Source organism: Symsagittifera roscoffensis, chromosome 9, assembly GCF_963678635.1.
Source record: "Symsagittifera roscoffensis chromosome 9, txSymRosc1.1, whole genome shotgun sequence".
Lineage (NCBI taxonomy): Eukaryota > Metazoa > Xenacoelomorpha > Acoela > Convolutidae > Symsagittifera > Symsagittifera roscoffensis.
In genome coordinates, this window is record NC_087070.1 from 43549290 (window position 1) to 43575854 (window position 26565).

The 26565-nt window shown below is 40.0% G+C and overlaps 2 protein-coding genes across 5 annotated transcripts in view; both read right to left on the minus strand.

The window, feature by feature from the left end:
- The window catches only part of LOC134854584 (ankyrin repeat domain-containing protein 11-like), a 34598-nt gene extending 20480 nt beyond the window's left edge, over window positions 1-14118 (minus strand). The window contains exons 1-3 of the mRNA XM_063870891.1: window positions 14090-14118; window positions 9992-10153; window positions 1779-1860 (exon numbers count right to left, since the gene is read on the minus strand). Coding sequence (XP_063726961.1) covers window positions 1779-1860; window positions 9992-10141 — 232 coding nt within the window. The 5' untranslated portion in view covers window positions 10142-10153; window positions 14090-14118. The remainder of the gene's footprint in view (window positions 1-1778; window positions 1861-9991; window positions 10154-14089) is intronic.
- Window positions 1-26565, minus strand: part of LOC134854905 (potassium voltage-gated channel subfamily C member 4-like) — a 529156-nt gene that overhangs the window by 268286 nt on the left and 234305 nt on the right. The gene's annotated exons all lie outside the window — the stretch shown is intronic.

Genomic DNA, 26565 nt, shown 5'->3' on the forward strand with positions numbered 1-26565 from the left:
AATTGAATATAGATTAATAATTTCTGATCGACTATTCTTCAAGGTAAATTCTTTGATCCTTTTCACTTAGTGAGCAGGCTATGTATTCAATTAACCAACACAAAGTAAGAAAAAAATTGGTATTTCGTCAATCTGAAATAGTCAGGTGATATAATTTCTTGAATTTTTACCAAAATGTCACAAAATATACTGACGCCAATTCAGGAACGTCACAGCTTGAAATCAGGTGGAAATCAAAATGCCAAATCAAAACAATTTGTAATACAAAAACTTTGAGCTATTTAATTACAAATTTCTACATAAACCGAAACCATTTAGGCTCAAAAAAAAACAAAAGCAGAACAGACGAAATGAAATAAAAGCCATGAGGTCGAAAAAATGTCAGAAAACAATTAGAAAATTTTAATTTTTTAAGGTTGTTAACCATTTTAAATTGTTAACCCAAAAAAGTATCTATTCCTCTTTGATAAAGGTTACTAACCGCAAGCGTAAACAATTTTCTCGAATGACATGAATAAGCATTCAGAATCATTAAGCGAGCAGCAACCAAACCAACAAACATAAAAAAAACTATCATCACAATTTGAGTCAAAATGTCATCGAGAACTTTTATTTGAGCAAAAGTTTTTCCTTTTGAGTGTTTCCGGAGTTGCAGGTCCCTGAAATTCTTTCTTTTAAAAAATTCATTAAGCCGATAAAACACAAACCGGGACCATTTAAGCCGAATAAAGCTTTTAATCAAAAAACGAAAAATAACAAGTCATGTTTAGTGAACTTAAAAATACAGAAAACATTTGCGACCACAAAAAGAATGGCGTGCAGCAAAAACAAATCCGGGATGCAGTTACTAAGCCATCGAAACATAATCAGATAAATGATAGACCAACAATTTTTGAAATAGTGTTTTCGGTAAGAACAAAAATTACATCCTGGCCGGATTCGAACGTTCGACTTTTGCCGTCCCAGGCGTAGCCGTTATCTTTAGGTCCAGTAGACCGGGGAGTCAAAAAATAGAATTGTTTATCAATATCAAGAATACTGATATGAATCTTAAAGTGTACTTTCATTGTAGTGTTCCAGTAATTTAAAATTAAATTGCAAAAATTTGAGTATATCAATAAGAACATGAGTTTAGTTGTCCGGTAGTGCAGTAGTTTTATTTAAACTTTCGACAATTTGAGCATGTCAGCACCTGTTCAGAGATTCAACTTAAAACAATTTGTAAAATCATAACGCTCGCTAATCGCAAGAGTAAAAAAAAAGAAAACATTGGAAGTCAGACTGAAAAAAGTCACGTGGGTTACCCCAAGACCAAATGAGTATGGGCTTCAAAGAAACTTAAGTTCCATAATCCAGCAGTGTAAGAAAAGTTAAAAAAGACGGTAAAATGTCTCCCAATTTCAAGTCATTTGCTCTCGCTAGTGAAAATAAATTCTATCCAACTAATCTCCTACTATGGAAAATTACCTACAGCTAGGAATGTCGAGAATATGTCCCCGGACTACTTTTTCACTTAAATCATTAACTGATACCTCAAATGACTGAAGTTAGGTCGCCAGCTGGAAGAACAGTGAAGCAACACTTTCAGGAAAAAAAATTACCGCAGACGCTGGCTTTATACACAGATAAAACTCTTTCGATTTGATATTTACAAAAGAAGCTTTCCACTTCTTTTACGGAATTCGTAAAATTGTTTCACGACTCAAGCAAAACATATACAGTTAGAGAAATGATCCATATCGCGACCAATAGTCAAGTTACAACGTTGTTTTTCCTACCTGAAAATATTTCCACAACTTTGGGAAGATCCGGAGGCACGTTTGACACAGACCCCGTGGAAATGAGCTTCAACCAGGCCAGCTAGAACAAAATAGTTGAATTGAAATAAACGTAAATAAAAATTTTCTTCGCTGCTAATTCTTGAGAGCAAATACGTAAAAATTATCACCTTTAACGCCATATAAATATGTTCCGATTCAAATAACAAACTAAAAATCTCAAAACATAGACACCTGAAAACTTCATCAAAAGAAAAAAAAGATAAAAGATGATCAGTTAAAAATTGATGGTAAAAGAAATACATAAAATATGGGAAAACTAACATGCGTTTTAATGGAGTTTACATGAAAAAAACCTCAATATTGAAAACTGTGCTTTGTTTGCTCCAACATTCCCCCCTCCCCCGTTGATCTTTGATCAATCAGTAAAAAATTTTCAGGCTATCGTTCCGGCATATTCATTTCCCACCATTATCAGCGGCCATGATAGGAGGCGTGTTATTATCAACGGTTATGCATACTAAACATCCATTCTCAAGATGTTTTTCTACACAGTTCTGCGTTGTTGCCTAGCGGCTAGGATACTCAACTATCCCGAATTCTGCCACCAGTTTGAATAAAAAATTAAACCGCTTTCTCGGGCATTTTCATCCTAATTATGGTCATCAATGGTAAAATCAACTAATTGGCAAATGACTCAACTTGAAACCATTTAACAGCACCGATGGGGAGAGCTGCACAGTATCTTTAGCCCTGAACTTTCTGAGAACCATTATCCGTAATTATTGTGATCTGCCTTGTTTTATGATACAGGAGTTTCATTGAGTTAACAGCAGCTTCCAATAAGCATCCGAATTTTGGAGCTTTTGCGGTTATGGTAGTCGAACTGATACATGTCTTCACTTCCCTTTGATACATGTCTTCGATTGAATTAGATCGTCTAGCTATCCAAGGAAATTCATTCCATTAACGGAGAAGATCTGATTGGGGCATCTTTGTCTATCATTGAACTTTCTGAGATCCATCAAGCATTCTTGAGAGTCAAAGCCTTTCGAAATATCCAAAGGGAATGCTTTAAAAGAAAAGCAAATTGAAACTACTTGGTAATTTTTGAAACATGATCGGCAAACATGATCGGTAAACATGATCGGCTTCCTTGTAATACATTGTTCCGGCAGATCGATACAAAAGTAGTAGATTGGTGGCGATGGGTTGACTCTCTCACTAGATCAATCTCCTATTAGCGGATTCACTGCTCTGCTACGAAATCTGAAGCAAGTGGTGCAGTTGCTTATCAATGCTCGCGCCATCATGACTCGTACGATCCAAAATTGACGTCGAGTGTGAGCGACAGTGTAAATCAGTTCAATGTCCATGGGCAAGGTAACTATGGCGAATCACAGTTCATGAGAAAGGACTGCTCGGAGTCAAGATCGTCAAAAAACTGCTTTTTCGATTAGGCAGTCGGCTGCTGCGAGTCGTCTACCAACTTTAAACAAATCATCATCGTCTATGAATGGATATAGCTGAAGGAGGCTTGATGTCCAATTAATGTATTGGACGATTTTTATTGTTTTAGTTCTTCGACGAAAAGATGCTCTTGAATGCCTCGCCTCGTACATGAAGCTTCGGTCGTAGCTTTCGAAGCTGATTCCGATCGTTGGTGTTTTTCAAAATTTTCAGGGCTAACAACTTTGCTACTAAGGGACTGATTTCGATGAATTTTCCGCCCTTTTTGTTCAACCGATGTCTAGTCATAGTTACTTTTGCTGCTTGCATACTTTCCTCTCCTTTAGCTGCCTCAGTGGCCAGGATGGTTTCGCCTTTTGACCTAATGGTTTCGCCTAAAGGGTTGGAATTTCAAATTTTGAAAATTAATTTAAATTTATTTTTTCTGAAATTGTTTTGAAAAAAAATGAAAAAACGCCATATCTCGAAAACAAAATTAAAGAAAACCAAATTTGAGACAAAGCCTCACTTTAGAGATGAAAACTTCTAATTTTGTTAAACTTCTCTATCTCCAAGTTCTTTAAACAATTTTAAAATAAAAAAGATATAACAAACATCATATCTCGGAAACGAAAGAGCATTTGAGCCGTCGCATTTGAACGCAAGATTTGCAATTAGGAAATCCTGAGAGTAGCCTCACAGCACCAAACTAAGAGATTGGAATTTCAATGCTTTGTTAACTTTTTGATACCTAAATTCTCTGAAAAATTAAAAAAAAAATCATTGAACAGGTCATACCTCAAAAAAAAACGACTTGAGCAGTCGTATTTGGAGACAAGGTTCGCAATTCTGAGTGTTCCCTGAGAGCACCCAATTACAGGATCGAGATTATCACATTTTAAAACTTTTTTAAATTAATTTTTTTGAATTTTTTTAAAGAAAGTCCCAAAAATCGTCCTATCTCATAAGCTTAGAGTATTTGGGTATTCATAATTGGAGGCAAAAACCGCAAACCCTGGAGAAGCCTACTAGTACTCCATAAATGGGTTTTAATTCAAAACTTGGTAAAATTTGGAAAATTCAAAAAAATCTTAACCATTGCAATACACGATATAGCTTAATATGAAAAAACTCTTTCGTTAAACATGCGAAAATAATACGTTGAAAAAACTTCAACATGGCCAGATAGTGGCCTTTTGTAGAAAAGAAAATGAAAACTACTATATAGCATTGATTAGTTGGTCCGCTTCCTTGTAGCAGATTGTTCATGCTCAATCTAAACCAAAGTAGAAGATTGGTGGCGATGGTGATTTTTTGGCTTCAAATTTTGTTACTCTTTTTCAGCACTTAATAAACGTTTTTTCTCAATTAATTTGATTCATGGCGAAATTCAGTCAATTTATCGAGATTCTGCAGGGGTCGAAATGCACCAGATCTTGGTTTCCAAAAGTTCCTACATCTTGGTCTTCTGTGGGCTCAACTTAGCCAGACTGACTTCGGCAGCAACAGAAGAGACTTTGGCTGGCTTGGTGAGGCGAGCTGTGCCAGGTGGCAGGCCTATGGCTTCGCAGAATATAAATTATTCATATACTGGTACTCGGGTCAATGAGATTTTGGATGCCAAGTGAATCCATGAGTTTTGACGCTGTGGTCCGTTTCTTAGCACGCTGTGTTCAGAGTATCACTGATACTTTGGCACAACCTGATGGCTGTTATCACCAATGAAGCCATCTACATGAAAAGACTCAAAATGTCAACTTTGATGGGTTCCAATTGAATCAATCTCTTCTATCTCTCTATCTATTTCTCTATCTATCTATCTATTTCTCTATCTATCTATCTATTTCTCTATATATCTATCTATCTATCAATCTATCTATCTATCTATCTATATCTATTTATCTATTTCTCTCTATCTCTCTCTCTCTCTCGTAGAGCTGATGTAGATTTCGGCCTTCTGAGTGTAATTCTAGTTGCCTGTACATCTTGGTAATGTTACCAGATAAAGCGACTTTGCGTCATCGGAAAAAATACAAGTTTATTAAAGAGTCTGCCTGCTGCTTGGGAGCAAGCAGCAGACATTCGTTTAATAAGTTTCAATTTGGTGCTGGAAGTAATTAGGTTAAAATTTGGTTATAGCAACAACTTAGTGCTGGTCAACTCCAAATTAGAGCAGATCCGTTGAAAACAGTTTTGCAATTACTTGCTGAAGAACTGACTTCCAAACTGCATGACGAGGCAGGAGGAAGTGCTTCCCGACTGGCAGAAGTTGATCTGTCGCAGGTACCTTCTCGATATGAACAGTATCAATAATCTCCAAGGAAAAACCTTTAAATTGATTTTTGGCTTCACGAATCAGTCGTAGCTCTTTTTCATTACAGCTGAATTACCCGAGTCATGGGTGAGTGACCAAAATCGAGTGAGTTCTTCGTAGCGCCCCAATGATTTGTTGATAAGTGACTCACTCAAGCTCGTCAGGAAATGTATTCACAGTGTCTATCAAATGTTGTCCACTGGCTGCCAAGGGAATTATTTCCAGTCCGACGAGTGTTTTCGTGCTGTGAACTTTTAGTCGGTATCAGCAACACATAAGACTGTCCAACTAAGCATCAAGTCAGTGAACAGTATGGTTCCTTCCTTGAGGTTCTTTGACCACTGTGTGTATGGACGGATTGTCCAAGCAATAGATCAATTTTAAGAGGCTTGTCGAAAGCTTGCAACTGCCAAAATTTCGTAGTTCTTTGGCTACATTTGTGTATTTGGATGCTTGTGACCTGTGATGTTTTCTAACACCACAGGAGACTTTGATGTTGTTACGAAACTTCGGTAAAATTGTGAGATTGATTCGACCATGAGAAGACATAGCGTTCCTCTCTTTCACTCCAATTACGCTATCTGGAGCTTGTTGATTTGAAATCAAGCAGGTGCATGGGCTGAAGGGTGATGAAGTTCCTCTGAGCGCAGTTGTCGAGGAGCGCCCACTGATGTTGACTGGATGCGTCTATCATTATCTTCGCGGCTTATAGCGTTTAATGAGCAGCCTTCTAAGACTCCTGACATTGATCAAATGCTTGATAAATTTCTGAATTATCAGTGATATGCTTACGCAGCTCGTGATTAGCAATGGACGATTGAGCCTAGCAATGCTCAAGCTCGATAGTTTTCTCTCTCAATTCATCTTGGTTACAGTTGAGGTTAGCATTAAGGTCGCTGACTTCAGAAACTTGCCGTTTCAAAACTGGTAGACACTTCTTGGAACTCGTTTAAGCATCTTCATAGCTGAAGGCTCTGATGCGCTTAGTTTCCTATGGTTTTTAAGCAAACCAAAACGAAAGACTTCCCGATAGCTACAAACAGAGATTGAATTACAGATGTTTTAATTAATATAAATTGCGAGTAAATGAAATGATAAAATTATGGGAAAAATGACTTGTGTTTTTAATTGAGTTAATATGTGAACAAAAAAATACTATTATTAAAAAACATTCTAATTCGCTCTAACAACACCTTTAAATTTACCAAAAAGTCAATGAAAAGAGGACATGTATGAACGATGAGTTAAGCATCCTCAGACAAAGCTATGAAAACAAATCAGCAAATATATCAATTATTTCAGCAACAGCAATGTTGATATCTTCATTGTTACGAATTTCGAAGAAAGTAAAGAACATATATGCTCGGGGTGGTTTTCTTATTCAGACCAATTCTTAGAAATATTTCCCTCGAGAGATCGATCTATGGATCTTAGTAGTCCCAGAAGTAGCGAGTTCACAACTAGACTATCCTGACTTATAAATTGCTGTGAAACGCTCACTAATATACTTATGTGACAATACAAGCGCTGAGATACTTTGGAGCTGAAAGTTAAATGCACACTATTTTAGCGTGGCGAATTATCTCGCACCACGAAATCGTTCCAAATTCAATTGAGGCAGGCTACTTGGTCTTAATAATTGCATACACAATTAGGCACATGTGTGATAGAGGGTTCCCAAGAAACGTACCGGCCCCTTAATCTAAACATAGGCGCTACGCACAATACACCGAAGGCATAGAAACTGAAGCAAAAACCAAACAAATTGAACAACTAATAATTGAAGAATAACAGTTCTAGAACAAAAAATCGTACTAATACATGTATACACCAAAATTTTGCTATATCGAGAAAGAGCCTGAAATAACAGTTCTAGAACTAAAAATCGTACTAACACATGTATAGGTTAAATTTTTGATATATCAACGAAGATCATAAAATAACACTTCTAGAACTAAAAATCGTACTAACACATGTATACACCAAAATTTTACTATATTGACAAAGGGCCTGAAATAACAGTTCGTGAGCTAAAAATCGTACGAACACATGTATACACCAAAATTTTGCTATATTGGCAAAGATCATGAAATAACAGTTCGAGAGCTAAAAATCGTACTAACACATTTATACGTCAAATTTTTGCTATATTGACAAAGATCATGGAATAACAGTTCTAGAGCTAAAAATCGTACTAACACATGTATACACCAAAATTTTGCTATATTGACAAAGATCATGGAATAACAGTTCGAGAACTAAAAATGGTACTAACACATGTATACAATAAAATTTTGATATATTGACAAAGATCATGAAATAACAGTTCGAGAACTAAAAATCGTAATAACACATGTATACACTAAAATTTTGATATATTGACATAGATCATAAAATAACAGTTCGAGAACTAAAAATGGTACTAACACATGTATACGCTAAAATATTGCTATATTGACGAAGAGCCTGAAATAACAATTCTAGAGCTAAAATCGTACTAACACATGTATACACCAATATTTTGCTATATCGACAAAGAGCCTGAATAAACGTTGTAGAACTAAAAATCTTACTAACACATATATACACCAAAATTTTGCTATATTGACAAAGAGCCTGAGATATTGACAGAGGACCTGAAATAACAATCGTAGAACTAAATGTCGTACTTACGCATTGTAGATCAATTTCTATAGCTATAATAAAATACAAAAGATTGTGTTTGTATGTGTAGCAAAACGCCTCCTGTCGTTTCAATCGGCCAATCGTATAAATTGGCATGTAGACTCATATGGGTCTCCGGAATAACTAAAAATCGTACTTACACATATACTTACAAGAAAGAGCTAAAATGAAAAAAAGCTATTAGTCTTATTATATTGAGAAATTGTGAAGCAGTCTCAGAATTGACAGTATGTAGCAGTAAAACAATCCGAAAAACAAATGCAAAAAACAAAAAAATATATATGAACAAATAACCAAACAAACAGACCCATAATATGAATAAATGAAAATAAATAAATGAAATAAATACACATACATAAATAATAAAAGCAAAACTAAATGAAAGAAAGAATAATTAAATAAATATAGAAATAAATATCAACAAATAAACAAAACACACCTGATAAATAAATAAGCAATAAAAAAATAAGTCAATACATAAATAAATAAATAAATAAATAAATACAGAAATAAATACATAAATAAATAAATAAATAAATAAAAGCAAAAGTGAAATGTACAAATAATTAAATAGACATGAAAAAATATATATCAACAAATAACCAAACAAACAGACCCATAATATAAATAAATAAATTAAATAAATACACACGCAGAAATAATAAAAGCAAAACTAAATGAAAGCAAGAATAATTAAATAAATAAACAAAACACGTGATAAAAATAAACAAAAATAAATATGTACATACATAAATTATAAATAAATATAAGCAAACTAAACATAATTAAATAAATAGAAGAACAGATAATTAAATAAATAAAGATGAACAAATAAAGAAACAAACATACGCAATCACGTGACATAGCGCGATATAGTCCAGCCCACATGATAATTGATAACTGTGGACGTTATTTGTCGACACTTGACAACAGACAACATTAAAAGAAAAAACCCGTTACACGATACCATAACACCTTGACTAAAGTCTTCGGTGTAAAAACTGCCTCAACAAATTTATTGCTTTGATGACGTCAATTCAAGTATCGAATAAGTTTGCGCGATTGAGGCAGGTTATTAACGTTTGAAAAAAGGTTTAAAATGACCGACCGGCGCATTTTGAATTAGCCAATTGCGTTATTTCTCTGAAATTAATGTAATTTCTGACCCCTCTCTCACACTTGGTTTTTACCGGGACCCCTCTCACACACTTGATTTTTACCAGGACCCCTCAATCAAACTTGTACCCACGATGCTTAATATTCAGCATAAAATGAGGAGTTTGTCCGCAATATTTCATTAACCAAAAACTATTCGAGACCTGGACAGTCGGAACATTCAGAACCCTGATACGAGCAGTCTTATTAACTTATACAACTGCCAAACTGCAAATCAATTCAACTTTCATCGTTGATCTTATATCTTTTTTAAGAGTTTCAACGCAGAAAATGATCGCTCTGCCATTTGCGATGGATAGTGTTGTCGCAAAATTTTGTGAAAGGCGTTATATCCAGACACAGATAACACACACACCATTGCAGTTGTCTAATGCCTGTTATGTCACTTGGTAAAGTAGCAAGTTCCCTTTTTTGCCATTAGTCAGTACAAGTTTTTTAAGTTTCGATGGATCCCACACTATAGAAGACTTCAAAAATTTTCCTTAGACGGATTTGCTCTAAAATTTTCAATAAAACTTCAAATTGTTATTTTTCGAGGTGGGGCTTTGTTCGAAAAGAGCAAAAGATCTCTGCAGGATATGAGACTGACTGGTTTTGTTACACTTGACAGATCAAGTGTCGATGTTTCGGTTGCCATACTGTTGTCAAGAACAGGAAGAGATCCAATGCCCCAAACGTCCTGTGTACAATCAATGTCAACTGGCGCCCCGTGAGGCATGTTATTTTCTTCATCAGACATTTTTTGATTGATCTGAAAAAGTCAATTAATACGGGTACTAAAAAGAAACACTTTATTCGCCAGTTCAAAGTATCTTCAAATATACAAGTATAAGTCAAACTGTTATATGTGTAACCGTCGTTCAACCAAGTAGCATTTGAGAACAAGAATGGTAGGGTCTGTAGCCAATTAGCGGTTCGCTTAGGACATGGAACTTCAAGATCGTTACAACTTAACGGCTATTACCAAAATATTTCTTCCTCTCTAGATAGAAAAAAAAAACACTTTATTTGCCAGTTGAAAGTATCTTCAAATGTAAATCATATTATGATAGATATTGTCAAATACAGTAAAAACATTGAATACAAATCTTTAGCTTTTGAATAATTGTATCACAATCTTAAGGAACTTTCACTAAAAAAAATTGAAATCTGTGCACAAAATTTTGAAAAGAAAAAAAGAAAAGAATAAATTAAGATAGAAACACATCTATCTTACACGTGATAGAACAAAAGCAAACAAAAGTTTATAGAAAGTTTTTGTTTCTTAAGGCTCTGGCTGGAAAAAGCTTGAAATGTTTTTCTAATTTTTCGTGTGCTGCAACTGCTTTTTCTCTAAGTCTGTTTTCTGCATAAGTTTCTCGTTTTGGCAATTTTGAATGAAGAATATGGTCTTGTTTTGAACTTGACTGTAATAGTTTGTTGTCATGGTTCTCTATGAGCTCGAAAATTGGAGTAAATGTAGAAGTAACACCAAGTTTAAGAGCCCTGCGCTGAACTTTGTCCACATCGGCCAATTCGGTCGAATTGGCACATGCCCATACCGGTAATGCGTAAGTAATTTTACTCTGCACCAAAATTTTGTATAAAATATCAAGGGCAGAGATGTTCATACCAAATGTCTTTAGTCTATACAAAAGGTATATACTGCTGGTTACTTTTTTGCATAAACTTTTGATGTGCGATGAAAACGTAAGCCTGCTATCAAATAATACTCCGAGAATTTTAAGCTCTTCCACTTGCTCAATACCATCAAAAGCTTGTGGTACTAAACTAATGTCATTCGGTTTGATAGTCATCAGTTTTGTTTTTCCCTCGTTGAGTATGAAGTTATTTGTGGAGCACCAAGTTTTAATTTCCTCCAAAACTTTCATCGTGTTTTCGACCGAGCCGAACCCCGCTATCACAGAGTTTGCATCGTCCGCAAACTTTATAATTCTAGCACTGTTTGTACTCTCCAAATCCAAATCATAGCTTACTGTATTGAAAAGCGGCGGGCCAAGAACTGTTCCCTGAGGAACACCTTGGTTAATGCATAGCAAGTTCGAACGCTGAGAATTACTTTCCGTGAAAATTTTTCTGTCCTGAAGAAAATTTGCGATCCAATTGATTATGAATGGATTGATTTCCGGTCTAACTGATTGTAGCTTATCAATTATAATTGAATGCTGGACTCTATCAAATGCTTTACTAAGGTCTATTGATAGTATCTGTATATAATCAGCTTTACTTTTCTGAAAAGAAGCAATTTCTTGCTGAAGACAAATCATAGCCGTTGTGGTAGACGCTGAATTTCTGAAACCGTGTTGGTTTTTAGGTAACCAGCTGTATTACTGTGCTGAGATGAAGTTTTTCATAATAATTCTTTCGAAGAACCGAGAGATTACTGGGGTGATTGAGATGGGTCGATAGTCCTCAGGGCCCATAGGGGCTTTGCATTTGGCGATCGGAACTATTTTTGCAGTTTTCAGGAGTGAGGGGACTTTGGTTTGCAATATTGACAAGTTCAATATCTTTAACACTGGTTCTGCAAGCGAATGAGCGTTCTCCTTCCAGACCCAATACGGAATCTGGTCGGGTCCGGCAGCAGTTTGTTTTAATCGTTTGAGCTGGGAGTATATTTGCTGTAGTGAGACCTCTGGGGAGTCATAACCTGATACGTTACATACATGCGGCTCAATATACTCCGTAGAAGTACAAATTTCCGCAAAGTATTGATTCAGCTCGTCAGGTTCGTGGTTTGCTGTAGAAGTTAAGATTTTTCGGCCTGTTAAATAGTTCACTTCTTGCCACCAAGATTTGGTTCGACGTTTACTTTTTGTGAGATTCTTCTTTATCTCCATTTTGATAGCATTTTCTACTTCGGTTGAAATTCTGTCTTTTTTCTTCATGCGGTACTTTTTCTTGAGAAGCGATTTCAGCAGAGGAGTCATGTAATTGGGGTCTCTAGCTGAAAGACGCACAGTTTTTATAGGACAGGTAACATCTAGAAGTTCAAGTAACAAGTTATTTAACTGGGTAAAGGCTAGGTCTGGGCAAGAGTAATCAATAAGGGACATATCTACTCGGTCCAAAGTGATACCAAATACTTCTCTGTTAGCAAAACTTGTTTTTCTGAATGATGCGTGGTATCTTTCTGTTTTTTCTTGTAAGGGCTCACAGTAAACCGCTAAGTGATCTGTCGACAAATAGCAGTTTATGACGCTGGTTGGTTTGTAAAGCTCTGGTTTTGAGCAAAGAACTTTGTCCAGAATTTTTTCAAACCGAGTTGGATTTTTGTTAATTTGTACAAGGTCGCTAAAGTCGGTCAAGAGGTCACTGTTGAAGTTATTCAAATCTCCAGCAACGAGAAATGTGCAGGCTGGATTTTTTTTAAGTACTACTTCTCTTTTATCCAGTATATATTCAGCGAGTTGTATGTCACAGTTTGAGTCAGGCGGGTAATATATACAGCCAACAAAAAAGTTTCGTTCATTCAGTACACAGTTGAGCCATAAAGTTTCCGAAAATGATTGATGCGAAGAGTCTTCAAACAATATACATTCAGTTTGTAATGATTTTAATGCGTAAATACACACACCCCCAGCTCTAGTTTTGGAAGTAGCATTGAAGTTTCTGTCAGATCTGAAAAGATCATAACCTTTTATATTCAGTGAGTCCGATAAAATAGAGTCATTTAGCCAAGTTTCGGTAATTAAACATAAATCAGGTTTCAGTTGATTGAGATCCAATATGAGGCTAGATATTCCATTTTCTTTTTTCAATGATCTTGCATTTATTAATAAAACAGACGGAGCCGGAGGACGTGCTAGTCAGACAGGGACAACAACCCCATCAACAAGTAATTTGAGATTACGGATTTTGATGGAATTTTTGTCTGTTCCAGTATTTATTAGTTCTCGTCTTTTTTTGAGGACTTTTCTTTCTTCAAGACGTTCTTCGCGGGTTAGATCAGGGGAAATGTAAACATTATTTTTCGTTCCAAACTTATCCAGAATTGCTTTGGATACAAGTAATTCGGCATCTGTTCTTGACGTTAATTCCACAATTAGTGTTCTGTCTTTATCCGGGTCGTATTTACCTGCTCGAATAACACCATTTATTCTAAGTTCTTCGAAACCCAATTTCAATGCTATGTTTTTGACTTTTTTGATGTCGTCAGTTTTCCGTTTGTAAACGTTGTCTTCAGAGCTCTCAGGCAAGCCGCTCACTCTGATGGATTTTTTTGTGACTTCAGACATAGATTGTTGAACAACATTGTTTGGGGTCACAACAGTTTCTTTTTCAGTTTTCATTTCCGTGAGTTGATCTTTGACTTCGTTCAGTTGCTTGGATATTTCTTCGAATTTTTTCTGAAACAGCAATGGTGCTTCGTTGTTTCGGTTATGTGATTCTATGATGCATGGTTCACATCTCCACATGAGTCCTTTGACACTACCGAGATAAGTCACAACCGGGGCTGGAACCCCTGAACACAGTTGATGAAACCACTTGAAGCACCCTGAACATTGTAAGGTATTCAAATTGCACTCATCACCACAAGAGCCACATGGATATTTCGGTGTCTTTTTCTTGTTTGGCATAGTCGATAACTTCCAGTTCCAAAATGATATAATCGTTTGTAGTTCTGTTGTCGATGATAAGTTGGAGCGCACCCCGGCGCGCTCAGCAATTCATTGATCTGGAAACACTATTTAATAAGTTTATCACAACAATTAGGCTTCCATAGGTTGCCACCGTTAGATCTTTAAATACAAGTAAATAAATATTCTTTTTTATCGTTTTTGCTTTTCTGTCAGTACGGATATTCTTGAAAACGATTTTGCTATCTGTAACCTGTTCAAATACTTATTTTAAAAAAGAGTTTTCAATAACGGGTTTATAGTTGCGTGAACAATTAGCTAGAGCAAGAATTCTTATCTAGCAAATAACCAAATTCAAAAGCAAGGACAATCATTGTCAGTGGAATCCAGAAACAAATCTTAAACTACTGGCTTATTAAAATTGTCTTTGTACCCTTCAGTATTCAGGGAAAATTTCCCCAGCAAGCTGTTATTGGGATCATAATTTGGAAAGCATATCACAAAACATCACAGAGCATGTGCAATCATTATTTAGGATTTGTCGATGAGCAAAATTAACAAAATGAACAAAATGAATATTTGGGATCTACCCTCGTGATTTGACGCAAATACTGTGAGTGACTGAAATACTGCCCTCATGCTAAAAACTTGTCGGCCTATCAATTGTTTGGACTATCTGTAAAATTGTTTGTAAAGTTTTAATACCAGCTTGTTCCTAATTCTTAAATCTAAATGTTTTTATATGGATTGCCTGGAGTATATGAAGTTTATAGTATCCGAAACTTCATATACCTTAATCAACCAATTTCTGAACTGTAACCGGTTTTGTTTATTGCTTGTTTTCTGATGTTTTGTTTTTGTTTGATGTAACCAATGAATTTATAACCAATTTTATTATTGCAAGTTTTTGATGAACTCCTCCGCGATGCTCTTTCTGTCATAGTTGGCTCACCTGTTCTTGATCTTGCCTGGTCCCAGTCTTCCCTGCCTATCAAAGATGGCGGACTTGGCGTCCGGCAAGCTCGCGACCAACACATCCCTGTCTTCCTAGGGTCTTCGTGTCAGTCAGCTCATTTGGTCTCGTTTCTTACCGAATGCGACATCACTGATACGCCGGAGTTCCTGCGTGCCTCGAACGACTTCCGTGAACAGTCTGGAAGCGTTAACACTCCCGGTTTTACTCAAGAAGCTTTCCAAGAGAAACTCGATAAGGCCACCTACAACGCTTTCTTCTCGTCTCTTCCCGATTCCCGCGAGCAAGCTCGTCTTCAGTCGCTCTCTCTGCCTTACGCCGGCGCTTGGCTTACCGCAGTCCCCATTAAAGGTCTTGGCCTGCACCTGCTACCTGCTGAGTTCCAAGCTGCTGTCAGATACCGCCTTGGTCTTCCTGTGTTCGCGTCTGCTCGTAGGTGCCCCGCGTGTCCGTCTGGCATTCTGGACGTCCTCGGGGACCACGCTGTCGCTTGTGGGGTGAGTGGTGGCCGGATCTCCCGTCACGACAGACTACGGGACATTATTTTCAATGCTACCTCGGCTGCCTCTTTAGCCCCCATCAAGGAGCAACGGAACCTCATCCCTGGAGAACGGTCCAAACCCGGCGATATTTTTATCCCTACTTGGAGCGCTGGTCGCCCAGCTGCTTTCGACGTCACCGTGACATCCCCGCTGCAGTTATCTCTTCTCTCTCGTGCGGCGGAGACCCCCGGGGCGTCCCTGGAAGTTGCTGAGGACCGCAAATTTTCGAAACACGAGAAAAACTGTGAGGAACAAGGAATCAGTTTTTTCCCGTTAGCAGTCGAAACGCTCGGGGGTTGGTCCGCTTTAGCTATCAAAACCCTCAAGTCAGTTGCTATCCTCGCTGATGCCAGTCGTTCTGGTTCACGTGACGCTCGTGTTGCCCCAGTTCGCTTTCTCCAGAGCCTCTCAGTGTGCCTCATGAGAGGAAACGCCACTATGATTGTCAGCCGGGCCATCTAGTCTTGTGCAGTTTATTACGTTTTTTGGATTCCCAATTCTGGTGCTCCTTTGTTCCTTTGCTGTTAGCGCATTCCCCCTCTCTTTTCAATCCTCAATGATTCATCCCACTTTTGTTGTTTGTTTTGTGATTGTTCATTTGTAATAGATAGAAGCAATAGTTCAGATAGTTCCGAATACATTGATTATCATGTCCGATTACCAATTTTTTAAATTGAAACAAAGTTTTTTTCAAAAAATTTTATTATTTACACTTTGCTACACTGATGCCTCGGCTCTTTATTGTATAGTAATTCAAGTGTTCTTTCTCCTTCTTCTTCTTGAATATCTTAAATATGAGGGGATGAGAATGATTTCAAACCATAGTCCAGTGCGAGGAGGTTTACTGGGTTCGATTACATTCTATATTTTTGTTTATTGGTGATCGATATCGGAAAGTGTTCTACGAGAAAGCAAGAAACACCGGATCTTATTTGCAAATTCAGAATACTCTGGTTTTCCTATGGAATGTTTTCGTTCTAAATATTCGAATTTTTCGCTCAAAGCAGCAATAAAAAGTATTCGCCGAAAACCTGCTTCACGGGTCTGTGCCAGTCGGTCATATCTGGAAGAGAGGAGGAGGAGTCAGGAGGAGAGGCCAGTCTAGGAGGAGAGATAATCACAAAAAAAGAATACAACTATTCGAACCGAACCAGAGTGAACCTTCAACGGAAAGGTGGACAGCTTGAGTGTCCCAATGGTTCAGACAAAAACTCCAATTCTAGAGTCAAAACTCAATTCTGTTATTAGAACTGACCAGTATTGAACTTATCTAGTTATCTTATTTATTTGTTAGAACAGTAAAAATAGTTGTTCGGACAACGTCCAATAGTGAATCTACGAGTTTTAAAACCCGCTACCCGAAAGCTTTCCGGGTTGCAGAGAAATCGAACTCAACGTGTTTGATTTGGTGGATTCAGCAAACCGGAGGGGTACAGGTAGCATAGTTTTTCGCAAATTTTTTCAACTAAAGCGTTTTAGATCGGGTCTTTTGCGTTGAACTAGAAAAGAATAGGACTTCTGAGCTCGGATCAATAATTTTTAGGTCGAAAAGAACAAAATTGCGGAAAAATTTTGGCGGAACCTATAAGAGACAAACTTTTTGACTTTAGAAAAAAAACGTTTTGGTTAATAACTTTGGAACTACTGGGCATATCGAGTTGATCTTGGTATCAATAGATCAGAAATTAGCTGAGCTTACTGATAGGGACAAAAGTTTTTCGAAAAAGTAAGCGTGAAAATTTTTTGAGATTGCTTTTAGCAAATTCACCAATTTGGAGGGTAGACCCTTCACGTTTTTCAAAATTTTTTTAGAAAAGCCCTCACACCCCTACCAAAAGGTAACAGCGGTTGAATAGAGTATATTTAGGCTGTTCTAGACGAAAGGGGAAGGCTAAAGGCACAAAAAAACCTTAATCGAGCCGAAGTTGGGCTAGCGATAAGACCTTTCACCGTTAGCGTGAATTGTCAAATAAGAGGCTTAACTTCAATCCGAAAAGGTCTAGGAAAGCATTACATACCCTTCCTAGTTAATTGAAAAAGCAAAATCGCATCGGAGAACGTACCCGGAGGGGTATAGGTTGAAAGAAGGAAATCTCCGAAAAACTATTTTTACAAAACCAGAGGGCTCCCAATCCGGAGGGGTCAAAAAAAAATTTCAAATATTCGGAGGGGTCCGAATCCGGAGGGGTCTTATATTTACTAATTCGGAGGGATCCCATCCAGAGGGATTTAAATTTTGTTAATCCGGAAGGGTCATATTTTTTTTCCCAATCCGGAGGGGTCTAAATTTTGCTAGTACGGAAGGGTCCTATTTTTGCCAATCCGGAGGGGTATTATTTTATTAAAAGACTTAAGTAAACAGAAGAAAGACTACAGTTAGAGGTATTAGGTCATTAGCAGACAGGCTAGGAATCAGTGACTGCACTGGTAACTTGCCTTTCAATAAAAACAAGACCACAAACAAAACAGGTCCGAACTCGGATATTCGCGACACTAAGTCTAAACTAAAAAGAGCGTAATTCATTGGTGTGGATTGAAACCCAATACGTTTTTGTGAAAAGTTACTGCCCTGAGGATTGTAGTAGGTCTAGCTCGGGCAGTCCAAAGGCAGATAGGTAACACAGTACTCGGTGGGTGCAATAGACGCCCACTTGAGAAAATTACTGCCTTCAAAGTTTTGTCTGTTTGGTGCAGCACCAAGCAGGGAAAGCTTTTTCTTTAAAAGACAAGTTCGACTACTGTACTGCGACCAACTAATAGTACAATACACATACGTTTTTTTTAAATAGAGGTATTCATATTCTGTCATTATATATATTTTTTTGTTTTTGGTTTTAAATCAACATAAACTGTGCTTGATTGGGTAGTGAGTACACTATCTTTTAAATTGACTGATAACATCATATTGTGCTAGTTCTCAAATCTTACGACCGATAATCGGTTAGTGTGAATAAATTATATACAAACTGTACTCTGATAACATACAGGGATTCGTGGTCACTATTTTATAGCATCTTGTGAAATTTATTGCGTTGTGTCATTATTATTGGTAGTCAAACTATAACGTCACTAGCAATCGAATTAAGTGTATAGGCATTAGGAAGTGACAAATTGAGAGTGAGTCTAGACAAGTCAAGGATACCTAAATGAGGTAATAGCTCTAGGAAATTCATACCTAAAAAGCAAAGAAAAACAATGACCGATCCTTTTGTGGATTGGATCAAACGAGCCCGGACCGACAAAGGGGAGACGGTTTCAGGCAGAATGGTTGAAACAAGGAGTCAGAAGACCTCAGAAGAGCAAAAAAACTGTTAGAAGTGGAGGTCAATACGGACCATGTCATGGATAACAACCAGGAAGTACATGGACTGGAAGGGAGAGGCAGAAGGCTGGCGAGTGAATCTACTCCGGTAGAACAAGGCCATGATTTTGCCACTTCCACTGGGACATTGGATCGAGAGGAGATGTCGGAACTGTCCGACATCTCAACTGAAATAGCGGCAAGTAGAAGATCTCCAACAGACAACACTATGATGGCAGGCGGAACTGAGAAACAAACAACGTCATCATCGTTCTCAGAAAGAATGAGGAACACCTTAGGAAACATCTTTCCATTCACCATGGGAGGGGGCGCAGGAATTGAAGGTGAATCCCAGGAGGAGGAGGACGAAGAAGAGCAAGTGGACTTTGGGTCTCAATTCAGCCTCAATAGTTCGACCCAGGAGAATGAGGCATACGTCGGAAGAGAGACTGGAACCATGGACAAATTTGGTGTAGTGAGAACGATAAGCAAAGAGGTAAACACACCGGGTCAGTCAAGAGACTTCGCGATTATGACAAATTCAGAGCTGCAAACTGGGGAGAGTAGAAAATGAGGGCTAGGCAACGCATTGGCGGATCCTGAGGTGGATAAAGAAAAGACGTCGAGGCAGAGAGTCAAGGCCCGAATCTCGACCAGCACGAAGCTACCTGGGACCGACAGGGTTACACCGCCGCTAGTGACGCCACTCGTGGTTAACGGGGCAGCACTAGAAGAAGCCTTGAACAACATAGTGGACAGTTTAGGAGAACAAAATGAACAGATGTCCATAAGAATGAGTGAACTAGAAAGAGCAGATCACATTGAAAGAGAAAGTCTGTGGGAAGAAATAAACCGCAATAGACAAGAAGTTGATAGGAGCGAAAAACGCTTGAAAGAAAGAACGAACGAGCATATAGCAAAGAATTTGTCGCGAATGACAAGAGAAGCAGAATAGAGAGAGTTACGCTTAAGAGACAACATGGAGAAGTTAAGAATTCAGCAAGAGCAGTCTCTTGGGACTCTTGACACAAAGATAGACGCGATGATGGAGAGGCGAACTCAGGCTATCATGGATAGGTTGGACGGGCTACTAAGCAGCAAGTGTAGACCAAAAGAAGGGGAACCGAACTCGGGAGGTCCCAGCAGGGAGCCGAAGGTGAACTTCAATTAACATCAAAAGATGAAGACGTATGGATCCAATAGAGGCAGGGGCAGTGCATCAGGCTATGCCACAAGGGATAATAGAACATGGGGCCCGAACAGTAGAGCAAGTTCAACGGGGAACAGACAGACCTCTAATGAACGACCAACGCAAGGCACACATGCGACTGGGAGAAGTTATTCCGGTAACAGGGGGCATGCAAGCCCGGGGAGGAGTCATGTGGGCCAAGCGGGAAACACTCACGGCGATTCGGATTGCAGGGATGCACCGCATACAGAGCCTTTGACAAGGTGTGAGGACACTCAGGCGGGACACTCAAGGGATGCTACGGCAATGGCCACAGCCTTTGAACCCCTAAACAGGTCTTTGGAGACATTCCTTACAAGGTTATCCAGAACCAATGAACGCAGTGAGAAGTCCAGAAGAGTCTTTAAGAAACCGAGATGCTATAAAATAAAGACGAATCTGATGGCTGTATTGATACCGGGATAGTGGTAATGAAACTGCATTTCGAGGAAGAGGACTTGTCGGAGAGACAGGAATGCAGTGCGCTCACCAGTAATTTGGAAGGGACAGCCCTGAACTGTGTCATGACCAACAAGCAATATCAGCGTGACACAGCTGAGAAAATCTTCGAAATCTTGTTAAACCGTTTCGGATCAAGGGTGCAGGGGCACCAAGCGATGATGCGCTTCGAGAAACGGAGGCAACGAGAAGATGAAACGATAGACAAGTTTCTCGATGACTTGGAAATGCTGAGAAGACGCAGCCAACCGGATGAGTCAAACCGAAGGATGAACCTGGCCGTAGTCTCAAAATGCATCGATGGTGTGAAGAATGATGAACTTCGAACAATGCTAGCAACGCATTACACACCACTATCAACCAATACGCCAACACCAGAGGAGTTGAGGCTCAAGTCAAAAGAGTAACTTTTGTTGAAACCTCCTTCGAGATCTGGATACTACACGAACAATTATGGCAATTTTAACAACGGACCAGCAAATCAAGGGAACAATTGGTACAAACCGAGGGATGATATGGACAAGAGACGCTCTTGTGCCAATTGCAGTTCAACGGACCATCATGTGTCAGCATGCCCAGCTTACAAACAAGGCATGAAAGCAATAGGCTTTAGCCTCGAGGACGAAAATGCGTCAGAATTGGACCATGAGGATTTCATGAGAGGAGTAATTGCAAAATTCGGCCCAAGGTGTTTCTTTTGCAACTTGGAAGGTCATTTTAAATCAGATTGTCCGCAATTCTGGGATGCAGTGGCAGACATCAAGCATCCAAGACATGAAGAAGCTTTATCAGGAGTGAAAGCCAGCAAGGCTCGACTTTTGAGTGAAGCAGAGGCACGCAGAAAGGATAAACCTCAAGAGCTGGCGGCAAAGAAAATGCAAGCGGTAACAGCAGAGACACGTGAACCGGAACCGGCAACTGCGGCCGATGACTTCAAGATTGATTATAGGGCAGCAGCGAGGGATGCTCTAAGTAGAGTGCAGCAGGAACTGGTGACGAAAGAGATCGAACATAAAGTGAAACTTGAACTGGAGAATGAGAAATTTCAGGAGCAACTGAATACCTTCGAAGCAACGGAGTTCGAAGAAACTAAAGCACCAAGCAGTTTGAGCATGAAACTTAATGTGATCTCCGGTCAGAGGTTCGGCTTGGTGCCGCAGAGAAGCAAGATACAGTCGATAATCTCAGTGGCTGGACATCAGGTAATCATAAATTTAAGTGAACCATCCGAGTTCACTTTGATGCATTTGGACACATATGCAGATTATCTGAGGCAGGTGGAGCCACGCACTGAGTCGAGAGCTGTGCGAGCACTACTAACAACGGGTGGCCCTCGCATGAAGAAACTTCATGGACGCTACCGGGAGGTCTATGGGCCGTATCAAGTGATGCTGAACGTGGATGGAATCAGTATCTACACTAGGACTTATGTAACAACAGATGATGACCAAATGGGGCAGATCTATTTGGGTGAGGAGGAACTCAAAGTCCGCAGGATAGGCCATGACGCCATGATGGAACAAGATGCAGTACACATTGGGTATGAAGCAGATGTGACCGCACATCTGCTCGACACCAACGGAACGAAAATCGGAGTCACAGGGCTTCTGGACACAGGAGCGGTAGTGATTGTGATGCCGATAAAAACTTGGGAAAGAATGGGCTTCACGAGGGAAGATATAATTCCAACGAATCTCCGACTGGCCGCCGCCAATCGAGGAGCTATTTACGTAGCCGGAAAAACACCAATAACGGTCCTCCACATGGGAGGACGGGATCTTTGGATGAGCTTCCTGGTCGTAGAGAATTTGGACGACGCCGACCAATTCATCTTGGGCAGAGATTTTGTCAGGAATTTTGACGTGATGATTGACTTGAAAAACTGTCTGATACGGATTAGAAACCCGGACCGGAAGTATGTTAAGAGACCAATTAATAGGATAATAACAGACGAAAACAAGGTACCAAATTTTTTAGATAGAAAAGTAAAACTACAGCCAGGACAAGCTGTGGTGGCAATTTTTAGAATGAGAAATTTGAATTCGTTAAGTGATAGTAAACAGGTTTGCTTAGTACCGAATCCAAATAGAGTTCGGTGGTTTTAGGCCGGAGCTTCTCGGTAACGCGAAACGGACTGTGTGTCAGTGTGTTATTGAACACACTGGACACCACGGTTTCAATCCAGCGTGGAAAGAAGCTTGGCTACGCTTTGCCGATGAGGACCGACTATGAGGAGACACAAAACTTGAAGAAACATAGTCTGAAAGACTGTCCTTATCATGCCAATAAAGATTAAGTTTTAAAGAGGATTAATGAATTAAAATCTATTCATAAATTGTTTTCAATGAAATCCGAAACGGACGACGGCTTATCAAGCTGCTCGAATTTTCCGGAACGCCCCTCGTCATATGAAATAGAATCTAACAAACCGGTTTTGCCAGAGATAGAACATTTAAAAGGGAAAATAGGTGAGGGAGATTTCGAAAAATTGCGGGACCTCCTAAATCGGAACGCAGATGTATTTTCAAAACATAAGGCGGATATCGGTTGCTGTAATTACGTCGAACACGAAATTGAACTTGAAGAGGGCGCCGTTCCCCATAGGGAAGGCGCAAGACGAATGACGCCACACAAATTGGAAGCGTGCCGAGCGGAAATAGAAATGTTGCTTGAATACGACATGATAGAACCCTCGAAATCGCCATGGGCTTGCGGGTTAGTAATGGCGAAAAAGAAAGGGGTGCAGCTCAGATTTTGTTGCGACTTTCGTTACTTGAACGCGGTAACGATAAAAGATGCGTACCCGATACCGCGAATAGACGAGAGCCTCTCTAACCTTGGTGATGCCAAGTTCTTCACCACATTGGACTTGGGTTCTGCCTTCTGGCAGGTCCCTCTGCGGAAGAAGGATAGAGAGAAAACCGGATTCGCGTGCGAATTGGGATTGTACCAGTGGAAGAGGATGCCCTTCGGCTTGTGCAATGCAACGGCCACTTTTCAAAGACTGATGGCTCAGGCTTTGACGAGAGTGACCAAGAAGTAAGGGAATCTCGTGATGTGTTACGTGGATGACGTAGTCATAGCGACACCGACCCTGGAAGACCACATTGATAGGCTCGATGAGGTCTTTGGATGCATGAAAAGAGCAGGATTGAAGTGCAAACCATCGAAATGTGAAATCCTTAGGGATTCGATTAAGTACCTGGGAAGAATGGTGGACAGGCATGTTGTGAGGCCGGACCCGGAAGCAGTGGAAGCAGCGTTGACATGGAAAGCTCCCAGAACGGACACACAGCTCCTGAGCTTCCTAGGGTTTGCCAATTACTACCGGGAATTCATAAAAGGATATGCGGACAAGGTGTATCCGATGCAGAAGCTGATGTGCAACAAGGAGAAAAAGTTCGAATGGAACGATGAGGCACAGGTTGCCTTCGAGAACATAAAGCGGGAACTGTGCGAAGCGCCAGTGCTAGGCATGCCTACAGAAAAAGGCATGTATGTTTTTGACACAGACGCATCGGTAGTAGCCATCTCAGGAATATTGCATCAAGAGCAAGAATGGAACGGAAGAACGGTTCTCCGTCCCATTGCATACGGCAGCAAGGTCTTGAGTGACACAGAGATGAAATATGGCGCACCAAAAGCAGAAATGTTTGCAGTAGTCACTTTCGTGGAAAAGTACCGTGCATACTTGGGGAGCGCTCCCTTCAAGTTACGCGTGGACAACAGAGCGTTATCCTGGTTGAAGACTTACTCGATGGATCAGAGTTATATTGGTAGATGGATAGTAAGATTGGATGGCTACCATATGATAAACGAACATAGGATGCGTGATAAACACCAAAATGCTGACAGCCTCAGCAAGAAAACTGAGTTCTATGAAAGATTGGAGCAGAAGCAGGCCAATCAGGCGGAAATAAAGGAGGGATTTTCGTTTCTGGACAAAGAAACTTATGAAGCGCTTCCCTTAACGAGATGGTTGGATAAGTCTGGACATCCAATTCCAGGGCATCCTGAGTTACCTGTAGAGAAAGCAGCCGAGATAAAGATCCTATCCAAGGAGGACCCGGTCCCCTTGGATCTGTTGCTGCGCTCGAATCTGGTCCAGCAAGAACTCTCTCGCATGAACATAAACAGCCTCTCATTATTGGATAAAACGGTGCAGGTCACACCGCAAGTGATGCGGATGCTGGGTGGATTGTTAGAAAGAGTAGTGACCAGAGATGACCCCGAGTGGACGGCAGCAGTGGCATCGCTAACAGTCAGTGAGAAGGTGAAGATCATGCCGTCCAGACGACAGCACGCAGAGAACAAGAGGGATTGTAGGACAATAGTTTAGCAACTAGTATCCTCAATACCCCACAAGATTTTAACCAGTACTTCTTACGGACAGAAAGAACAGGGGAGCAGCAAGCGAAAGAAAACCGTCACCTTTGTGGACCAGGATAAGGAAGGTGAAAAGGTAGAACAAAATCTGCTGCAAGACTATTTGTCCGGGGAGACGAATGATGAGAAGAACCAGCGATCACAAAATCAACACCCGGGCCAAAAAAGTTTGTCCGGGGAGTCTGAGATAGACGAAAAAATTCCTGACGAGAAACAGGACCTAGAGAACAAGGTTTTGTCCGAGGAGTTCAGATGGATGTGAAGAAGGCACAGACATTATCTGGAGGAGTGTGCAGTCTCCAGCACAGCCTCTTCAACGGATGACAATTCCCGAAACTCAGGAATGGACACCTATTCAGACAGGAACTCGAGCTCGGGATCAGAACTGTCCGAACTAGCGATCCATACACTACTAGTGGGAACTCGGGCAAGGGATCTGGACAGAGAGGTGTGCCAGGATCCTGACAGCGATCGCTACGTTATACCAAGCGAAAGAGTCTTTGACAACGCAGCGGACGACTTGGAGACAATAGCGGTATCGAAATGTTCGATAAGTCTGTTGCCGCAGAAAGAGGTAGTCAGGACTGATCTTCAGCCGTTTAAACAAGAAACACAACCATTGGCGAAGATTTGGTGCGTTAAGATGGAAGAAGACACACACCAGCCCAACGAGCTGAATAGTCAGATGAGGGTCATGAAGACGTACTTAAAGGCGAGATACAGACTCTCGGATCTTCTAGGGGCGCAGAGAAATGATCGCATGACAAGCAACCTGAAAAGGTGGATCGAGAATTGTTCTCCGGATAAAGGGCACCTCGAGGAAGATAGTTATCGCATCCTGAGACAGTACTTCATGCAGAAGGAAGGGAGGTTATATTTGAACAAGTACGGGATTGTGGCTTGTAAGAGAAGAGAAGAAGACAGAGTCCTATACAAGTAAAGTATAACGCGATAGAGTTACCGCAACTCTATCAGACAGAACTATTATTCAGGTCGCATGATCAGATGGGCCATCAGGGGATCGATAAAGTATATCAGAGGATCCTGAAGCGCTTTGAGTGGCCTGGAATGAAAAAGGCATGCGAGAAGTGGGTAACAGCATGTCTGCCATGCCAACAAGTCAAGGATCCAAGGTAGTTGCGATTTCCATTACAATCGATCGAGTCATCTGAATTCAATGAGGTGGTGCAGATAGATCACCAGAAGATATGCATGACAGACAGTGGTTATAATCAGGTTTTGGTCATGATAGATCATTTTACGAAGTATGCAGAGGCCGTGCCCTGCATAACTGCCTCGGCGGAAGAGACATGCGACCACCTGATCAATACGTGGATAGCAAGACATGGTTGTCCGATGACGTTTCAATCGGATAATGGAACAGCTTTCGTAGGAGAGCTTACGAAAGAGCTCATGAGACGCTCACAAGTCGCTCAAGCTCAATCCACGACATACCACCCTCAAACGAATGGCTTAGTGGAAAGACAGAATAGGACGTTAGTGTCGATGCTGATAGTATATTGTTCCAGGTACATGACCGATTGGGACAGATACCTTCCACAGGTGATGGGAGCATATAACAGCACGCAACACTCCACCACCGGAGTCAGTCCACACATGATCCTAACTGGACACGAGAAGTCTTTACCCTTAACCTTCTTCTACCCAGAGTATGAGGGAAAGAAAACGTCCCC